General features: G+C 42.8%; 1 protein-coding gene across 1 annotated transcript; it reads right to left on the reverse strand.

Annotated features, from left to right (window-relative positions):
- Positions 1-1139: 1139 nt before the first annotated feature.
- On the reverse strand, positions 1140-7966 carry MYL5 (myosin light chain 5). The gene is made up of 7 exons (XM_054986832.1): positions 7861-7966; positions 7510-7617; positions 6566-6641; positions 6099-6203; positions 3472-3550; positions 2720-2768; positions 1140-1329 (listed from the first exon to the last, which is right to left on the reverse strand). The coding sequence occupies exons 1-7, from the start codon at positions 7861-7863 to the stop codon at positions 1231-1233; spliced, it is 519 nt and encodes a 172-aa protein (XP_054842807.1). The 5' UTR covers positions 7864-7966; the 3' UTR covers positions 1140-1230.
- Positions 7967-9657: the final 1691 nt, after the last annotated feature.

The raw sequence follows: 9657 nt of genomic DNA on the forward strand, positions 1-9657 counted from the left end.
ATTCTTTTTTATGGGCATGACCAGGTTAGGGTTGCCAGCCTCCACGTGGTGGCTGGAGATCTCCCAGAATTACAGCTAATCTCCAGGTGACAGAGATCAGTTCCCCTGGAGAAAATGGTGGCTTTGGAGGGTGGACTCTGGCATTATACCATTCTTTGGCTCCTCCCCTCCACAAATTCCGCCCTCTTCAGGATCCACCCCCCCAAATCTCCAAGAATTTCCCAACTTGGACCTGGCAGCCCTAGACCAGGTGCCTGCTCATGCAAATATAGCATGGACATGGAACGGAGAGGGAAAGGAGCTCTCAGAAAAGCTACTCTAGAGTCCAGGGTGACTTATCCATGTGGTGTTTGCCCCAGATTGAATGCTGTTGGGAAGCAAGGCCCCCCTCTGCACTTGCCCATAACAACATGGTGCTTCAGTGCCCCTCCCCCCATCTTTTCTGCAATCTTTCCTAAGTAAGGTTTGCTGCAGTGTTTTGGGGAAGATGGTAGCAAAACCAGGCTGGCTTCCATGTGGACAGGAAATTCCAGATTTTCCTGGCCTGACTCAGAACAGTGCCATTTTCTCTGTTCCCAAGTCCCTTGTAATAACCATTTCTCTGCTTGCTACTGAAGGGCTTTGTTTCCTTTTTGGGGGGGGGGAACCCAGCAATTGGCATATTGTTATAACACTCTGCCTATGATATTCTCTGAATTTCCAGCTCTCAGTTGCTTTTTTGTAGCTCCTTTTGTTGCGGAGATACACTATAAGCTTTCTATAGGTGTAGTGATTGCTGAGCGTGCGCGCACCCCCCCCCCCCATAATTGAACTAGTCCAGTGGAAACTGATGAACTGCTTAAATTGGGACTGAAGGAAGCCTATTGATTCAACATGCCTATTGCTTTAAAAAAAATTGCTTCATCTTTGCCCCTCCAAAAACTATTTAGAGTGATGTGAGAACATACATACAGTGTCAGTTCAATTTAAGTAAGGGTTTTTTTCTTTCCAAGTAGCTGTTTCCTGTCTATAACCTTTTAGCTGGGCATAAAGGAAAAATTAGCCTATTTTAAAAATGCAATAGTCTGGCACTGCGTTTAACTTTAACATCAGACTTTCCTCTCTCATCATTCAAAATAAGATGCATGATGTTCGGCCTCTTGAACAGGCAGAAAGTGAACTTCAGTTTTATTTTAGTTCTTTATGCATGGACAGAACGGTGTTGATGCAACAGCCAAAAGTAAGTTGAATTTATTCTTTTTCGTCTCCATGTGTGATGGTGTAGCAGAGAGCTTTGTAATCCAGGTTTCCAGCTGCATCAATAGGAGAGCTTTGGAACATTTGGTCCATCTGTACATCAATGAAGAAAAACACGGTGAAAGGGAAGCCTTAGCAAATGGACTCCAGGAAAAGACCAAAAGCAAGAACAAAAGATTTCCAAAGACTGGAAACCAGTTTACAGGTAACTAAATAAAAAGCCAATGTTGTCAGATTCAAGACACAAATATTATCAGCTACAGAACCCCTAATAGTTCCAAAAGAAATAGTTAAGATTCTTTTATCTTTTATTTCTTGGAGGTGCCTTATAAAGACCACTTGGGAAGGGTGCTGACTCAGTGGCACAACAGTTGTTCCACTCACAGAAGGTGCCAGGTTCATTCCCTGGTTAAAAGGGTCACGTAGCAAGTAGGCAATACGAAAGACATGATCCTGAGACCCTGTGGAGCTGCTGCCAGTCCGAATGGACAGTACTCATTTGGGTGGGCCAGTGGTCTGATTCAGTATAAGCCAACTGCACGTGTTCAAAGTTCATAAATAAATGATTTTCCCCTTAAGGAGAAAACTTGGGTAGAACAGAAACCACCACCTGTGGGGAACAGGACTTTGTTTCTTCCTGTGCCAGTAATTTAGTGTTAAATAGTCTATTGATAATGCGTACAAGCCGGTCTGTGAATAATTCACAGAAGTCGTTTTCTGTACATCTCAAAACTCCAAATACAGCTTGCTGATCTCCAGGTTAAACACCAGGTGCTCCTGGCCTTGAGCAGAGAGGGCTATAGGTCAGCGGTAGAGTTCAAGTTCAATCCCTCATTTCCTGCTGAAAAACAGCTGACATTTGAGCAGGGCTTTTTTTCTGAGAAAAGAGGTAGTGGAACTCAGTGGGTTGCCAGCATGGGGGCAACTCCTGGCGGGAGATGGTGCCCCTGATACCATATGCGCATGTGCAAAGTGCGCACACATTCCCGAGACCATGCAATGACATCACTTTGGTTCAGCTGGAACAAGGGTGGAGTTTTTAGAAGTTTAAATTGCCCTTGGCAAAAATGGTCCATTTTCAAGAGGTGCCAGAACTCCATTCCACTGCATTCCAGCTGGAAAAAGGCCCTGCATCTGAGGCTTTTTACTTGATACAAGGCAGTTTCACATGCATACATTTCAGACTTGGGATGTTGGAGGGAGGGTCTTTGGGTATTACAGAGTTTGCTTGGAAAGAAATGTAAGATTGTGTATCTTATATTGGGGGGAGGGGAGGTTCAGTTCAAGCACAAAGTTTAAATTGGAAAGGAACTATTAGTTGCAACACAGACACCCCCCCCCCCCTCTATCACCACCAGAAGCCGGGGCCATTTTCAGAGCAATGTGATCCTGGTGACAGCTAAGAAAGCTTTGGATTATTTTGAAACCTGCTCATCCTGAAAACAAATACTCTCTTAAATGATGATAAATAGAGTATACCAACCTCTTCATTAGAAAACTTGTCACCCTGGGACATCATTAAGCGTTTGATACTGTTTAAAGAACGGAGAGAAGGCTGGTTAATGACTATTACAAGAGCAATTTTAAAATGTCGTGTGAAAAGTAACCTAATTCAGTGCAGGGCAAATTCCTCCCCTCCCCTCCCCTCCCCTCCTTATTTGATTCACAGAGTCCTTAGATTCTGTCTGTTGCCTAACTTGTGTGCTGCTAACTCGTTTACTGTTGCCACAGGAAAGCAGGCACGCAGTTTCTATAAATGCCGTTCCCAGGGGTGTCCTGATTTGGGGGAACATGAGCTGAGGCAGTGCAGGCACAGAAGGGAAACCCAGAAAATGCAGGCTGGGCAACCAGTGCAAGCAGGGCTTCCGTATACAACCGCTTCGACTTACAAGCCCTGATCTCGCACCAGACGCTTAGGATCAGCTCCGGTACTGCTACTAGTCACGTACGAACCTGGGACCAGGACTTATTTTTGCATGAAAAGTGACATGACAAAAATGCATTTGAGTCTCAAACTGCAGAAGATAAAATCACCGTGTAATGATCGGTGAAGGTGTTCGTCTGACTAGAGGCCGTTTTTAAGCGTGACAGCATTCACACCCCTCTCCTTATCCAAGGACAAACGCACATATGAGAATATATGTTTATAACTCGCATGGCCCTTTAGAAACCATACTTAATGGATACAGGCATGTAAATCAAATTTGGTATTGTGCTCTGGTGGCTGGAACTTACTAATCCTTGTTAATATTTCCTTTAGCTTCTGGGTCGAACATTTTGAATGCATTTAATATGGTTTCTTCAGTGTCCGTACCTGGGGGAAATGAGAGAAAAAATTCTGCTGAATTGGTAATGCTGTTATCTGTGAGAAATCCCTTTTCATCTGCTGGAGGGGGCGCCCTGCCTCTCGAATTTGCTTAGATTGAGCTGCCCAGGAGTATTATACGCCTCTGAAGCAAAGCCTTCTCTAGAAGGGCTCGTACAGTCCGAGCAAAAGGTGGGCATGGAATGAGTGCTGGGCTAAATGAACAGGTTACCTGTCTGTTTGCAATATGCATATCCTACCTTGATATCCTTGCAAGAAATACAATAGAACAACAACAAAGCCAGTGCGTGTCAACATTTCTATAGCCTTTCTCAAAACTTAAGACGATACTTTAAAACTTGTTGGATGTTAAAAAGCATGGGGGAGCCAGAGGTGTTTGTAAATTAGGGCATAAGAATGTGTGTGTGTGAGAGAGAGAAAGGGGGAGAATACTAGTCCCAAGCTCCTCAGCACCTCAGTATTGTCCATGCTATCGGGTTGGTGTAGAAAAAGAATGTCAGGGCCACAGGAGAAATAGAGAAAGGCCTTCAGGAGCACTAAAACAGCTTCTGCAGCATATTAAGTGGTTGAGCTACGAATCAGCACTCTGCTGGTTCAAACCACCACCACCCCCCACTGCCATGAACTCTGCAGGTGGCCTTGGGTAAGCCACACTTCTCTGAGCCCCAGCTCCCCAGCTATATTGTGGGGATAATGATAACACTGACTTTGTTCACTGCTCTGAGTGTAACAGTAATCTGTCCAGAAGGCTGGTATATCAACACATCATCATCATCATCATCATCATTATTATTATACTAGTAGTAGTACAGCATAGTAAAGAAGCAACTACCTATTAGGAGGTTCACCTAGCCTTGACCAGGGCCTTTTCAGCCCTGGCACCAGCCTAGTGGAACTCCCTGTCTCTGGAAACTAGGGTCCAGTGGGACCCATTATCATTCTGCCAGACCTGTAAGATGGAGATGTTCCACCGGGCCTATGTAGGCTGAGGAGGGTGAACTGTCCAGCCTGCCTTCTGCTGGGGTGGGGGCATTTGAGCTCCTCTCCTCCTATTGTCTGTTTTAAATAGCTTCCATCCATGTCCTACGAGTCTGAATGCTTTTTGGATTACAATATCAAGCGCTACATCTTAATCTTTTAAAACTGTTTTATTGTAATTGTATTGGTTTAACTTTAAATTATGACTGTTTATATATGTTTGATTATATGCTGTTATCCACTCTGAGCCCTCTTGTAAGGAGAGCGGACTATAAATTTAATAAAATAAAAATATTAAAAAGCCATTAAATACTCCTATTGCCATTGCCATATTCACATATACTAAGTTTGACAACTAAAACCACAAATCTAAACACTTTACCTAGGTGTCAGTCCCATTGATTCCATTGGAACCTACTTCCAAGAAAGAGTTCTTCACTTCAACCATTTTTTTTGTTTTGCTTTTCCCCCCCTATGTGCATGTTAAGTCACAAGAAGCTGTCTCTTTCTTAACATTCTGGACCACCATACAGGTAGCAAGAAAAGTCCAATAAGATGACAAAAATATCTACCACCATCAGTTTTTTTTTCCAGCAGGAACGCGGTGGTACAGAGTTCCAGCACCTCTTGAAAATGGTCACATGGATGGTGGCCCCGCCCCCTGATCTCCAGACAGAGGGGAGTTGAGATTGTCCTCCGCGCTGAGTGGGAGGCCAAGTGGCGCTGAGGGCAATCTAAACTCCCCTCTGTCTGGAGATCGGGGTGGGGCTACCGGCCATGTGACCATTTTCGCTGAGAGCAATTTAAACTTTAAAAAACTCCGCCCTTGCTCCAGCTGACCCAAAGTGACATCATTGTGTGGTCCTGAGTTCCACCACTGAGTTCCACCACCTCTTTTCCCAGAAAAAAAGCCCTGACCACCATCAAACCTAACTTCCAATCTCCCCCTTTGATCTCGGTGCAGCTGCAATTCCGTTGTCTTCAGCTGCGTCCACATGGAGGTTTTTATCTGCTTTGGCTTCCAAACTGCAGGAGGATAGGTTTGGGAATTTTTAAAGTAGTGACATGACAGTGTCTTCTTAATTGTCCATTTTCTGGACTTTGCCCATGCTCTATGTTCTTTCTTGTACTTGGATTGGTACAATGTTTCTGGAAAGAATGCAGTCCAAGCATATTAGTAAGCCATCTAAACGGTGTGCATTTCTCCATACCCTACTGCAGTGTTTTTAAATGTTTTAAATCCACCTTGAGTTTTGGTGAGAAAAGTGGACTATAAATAATGTAAATAAAAAATAAATTTTCTGACGAACATGTCTATATCGGTGCCATTTTCCTTCTCTCTCATAGCACCTCAATGACCACTAGTGGGCTTTTTGAGAGCTTTAAAAAATCATTAATTGCTTTTGTGCTGTAGTGAAATAACATTATTACAATCTATTGCCATGATCTACTAGTTCTGAATTCTTAACTTGCATTGTTTTAAACAAAGGAATTCTCTAGCTTTTCTCCAGCCCTTTTCATTGTGAAGATGTAAAGGAAAAGGTGTGAGTAAACTTACCACTTAACTTTTCCCCAAATAGGTTCAAAAACATTGTAAAATTAATCGGTCCAGTGGCTTCTTTAAGCATGGATTCTAACTCATCATCTTTGACATTAGTTTTACCTAAAGGCAAAAGGAAAGTTAATTTATCCATTGAATCTTTGGAACATGTATATAAAATTAACACATCTATATTTGCTAAATAGACACTTTCTCCAAAACTTACTCCTTAAACACAAGTAAAAAGTAACTGTATAGCATACAAAAGTTTCCTAGGCTTTCTCCTTTGTAATGCTATGTGATTTACAAGAATATAGGGAGATTAAACAGTTTGTATTAACAACAGCAAAATGTAAAATTAAAACTCAGACCCAGTTCCTTTTTGCTGCTTGAATTAATGGGATATGAACACTTGGGATTGATATAATGGACATTTTATAATGTACAGAATTTAGATAACTTCAGATTAAAAAGGCAATACTTGCCTAGAGAAGCATAGGTATCTTTTAAGTCTTCTTTGTCAATGAAGCCATCTCTGTTCTGGTCAATTAATGTGAAAGCCTAGAGAAAAGTTGATATAAAAAGCTTTTTTAAAAGTAGTTTTTCCTGATTACAATATTTGTATCCCTTTACTAACCACATTCATTTTGATTTTAATGGCCCTTAGTATGTGTAGGACTTCAGCTTTAGGTTGTTTTGACTGCAATCTTAAGGACACTTTCTTGGGAGTAAGTCCCATTGAACAATATGGGCCACTAGCACATTGCACCAACTACTTGTATTGTCAGTTGGCTCAAGTGTAGTTTATTCTTCTCTAATGATTTTCTATGTTCATGTTCAAATTTGCCAGGGCAAAGGCACAATCCGGGCAAAGTATTTTGGATTCTCAGTTTCAAATACACCCACAAATTAAGCATTATCGGACAACTCTGAGATCCTGTCTACTTTATAGAGGAAGTCACAAGCCATTTACAGTCTTCCATCCTATAACAAAACACTAAACTCTGTCACAACATAGTCATATGCTCCAGTGTTACTTGCTATGCACATGTGACCAGTTTTTTAAGCTGAAACAGATCCTAACAGATCCATATCTAATGGCATGAGTTTTCACTCATGAAAGCTTACATCCTGGAAAATTTGGTTGGTCTTTAGGAAGGCAGCAGGAAAAGAGGAAGATCTAAAACAAGGTGGCTTGACTCAATAAAAGAAGCCACATCCTCCAGTTTGCAGGATCTGAGTAGGTCTGTTAGAGAGAGAACGTTTTGGAGGTCTTTCATTCATAGGGTTGCCATAGGTCGGAAACGACTTGACGGCACATAACACACAACACACTACAGACTAAGACGGCTACCCACCTGAAACAGATCCTAATTGTAATCTAAAACTTCCAACCTATATTTATTGAGGAAAGGAGACATTTTCTTACTTCTTTAAATTCTTGAATCTGTGTCTGTTCAAAGTTAGAGAAAACATTGGAGGAAGCTCTTTGAGCACGCTTTGCACCACCTTCCTTCTTCTTGGTTTTTCTGCTGGCCTGAAATGAAGACAATATGAACCCTCCCGGGAAAGCCAGGCATATCTACAATATTCTGCCGTTTAGTAATGCCTATGACCTCTCATGCGGGGCCCAAGACGTCCCTTCCCAGTGCAATCCATGCAGGCTTTACACAGCCTACAATGATTATGTGAAGGAAATTAATCTTTATCAAATGAAAACAGCACCAGACAAGAATGTGGTGAAGAAAATTGTCCAGATCATCATACTTGTTGAACTCACCATCTTTCCTGGAAAAAGCTACTTTGCCTCTTTCTCTGTCGCTGGAAATCTTTGCTGATGAAGTGCCTTTTATACAAAGGGGAGGGTCTTGTCTTTGCAGCTGGCATGTCTCAAAGGAGATCTCAAACTTCTTGAGAACCCTGAGCTCACAAGACCTCCTCCTTACATGGTTGGAAATGCAAGATACCTTCTGTTCCCCGGGGACTAAACAACAGTTGTTGATACGTAACACTGTCTAGCCAGCTTTTTACCCCTAATCAAGATGTATACAAGTAAACATGGGAATGTTATTCATAGTGCTAGCATAACATCGCACATTTTTGATCCAGAGTTACTCTTAATTTTTCATGGGACAGAATTATTAGGTTAGATCCTACAACTTGCTTCTGTTAGGTAACAAATCATGTTCTGTTAGAAGGAAACCTCTTACTTAACAGAGGGAAGTTGTAGGATCCACTTTAATGTCAAATCTGACTTTGCAGTTCTACGGATGCCTGCAGTCATTCAGCTGCAGGCTGCAAAAAAGGAAGATAACTAGGGATTTCATGATCAGCCACCTTTTTTTTTGCAGATATTACGGGTTATAAACGTAAGCTGAAATACTAAATGATCTGAGTGTGGCCTAAAAGGTGACACTTTTGATAAATAAAACATCTTTCCCATCAGTTGCTCCAACAAATTATCTATCTATCTAATCACTGCTATTGCAATGGCTAGCTGCTATGGAGGATAACACGGGGATGGACTGTGGCTTAGTGGTGAAGTCTGTGCTTTGCATACAAAAGATTCCACATTCAATCTCTGGTATCTCCAGTTAAAAGGATCAGGTAGGAGGTGATGGAAAAGACTTCAGCCCGAGGCCCTGGAAAGCCACTGCCAATCCGAGTAGACTAGGGGTGTGCAATCCAGATCCAGGATTGGGGGGAAAGCCCGGATTTTTGCTGATCCAGCTAAATCTGGTTTTTCTTAATCAAATCAGAGAATCTGGAATCTGATCCTGGAACCTGGATCCAAATCCAGGGTAAATCCAGGAAACATGACTCCAGTCTCCGGCTGGCTCCTTCCTGGGCTTCTCGTGTTTTTTTTCCAAGAGGGGAGGCGGAGGGGAGGGAAGGGGAGAGGAAAGGAGGGAGTAAGGCAGAGGCAGGGGAGTGAATGGCCGACCTGTTCAGGAGCTCTCCTTGTCTCCCTGGGTTCTGTGAAAGACACGGGTTCAGTTGGGCTAAGTTGCAGCAGTGTCCCTTCAGTTTGGTTTGGTTTGAGTGGAATTCTCTGTTTGACATGGTTCTCTGATATGATGGTCCCCTTGATTCTCTCTGGTTCTGTTGGGCTTCCTCTTCTATTTGGGAGTGTGCCTTTGGACAATGGCCGCCTTGCCTCTATGTGTTTCTGCCTGAGAGTCTGCTTGGAAATGTTTCCCCAATGGGAAACAAAAAATCCCCTGGGCCGGATGGGGTGCACCCAAGAGTGCTGAAAGAACTTTCCAGAGAACTTGCAGAACCCCTGTCCATCATCTTCAAGGCCTCCTGGAGGACTGGGGATGTGCCACAAGATTGGAGAAGAGCAAATGTTATCCCAATCTTTAAGAAAGGGAAGAAGGATGACCCAGGAAACTACAGGCCGGTCAGTCTGACTTCTGTTGCTGGGAAGATATTAGAGCAGATTTTAAAGGGATCAATCTGTAAGCATCTGAAGGACCACTTACCAATCCGGGGAAGTCAACCTGGTTTTGTCCCCAACAGATCCTGCCAGACCAACCTGGTTTCCTTCTTTGATCGAGTGACCAGCTTACTGGAT

Source organism: Eublepharis macularius, chromosome 8 (genome assembly GCF_028583425.1).
Source record: "Eublepharis macularius isolate TG4126 chromosome 8, MPM_Emac_v1.0, whole genome shotgun sequence".
In the NCBI taxonomy this organism is placed as follows: Eukaryota; Metazoa; Chordata; class Lepidosauria; order Squamata; family Eublepharidae; genus Eublepharis; species Eublepharis macularius.

Coding starts and splice junctions, on each gene's coding strand:
- MYL5 (XM_054986832.1), bottom strand. Junction 6,642..7,509: donor AGATTCAAGAATTTAAAGAA/GTAAGAAAATGT, acceptor ACTTTTCTCTAG/GCTTTCACATTAATTGACCA. Junction 6,204..6,565: donor AGATACCTATGCTTCTCTAG/GCAAGTATTGCC, acceptor TTTTGCCTTTAG/GTAAAACTAATGTCAAAGAT.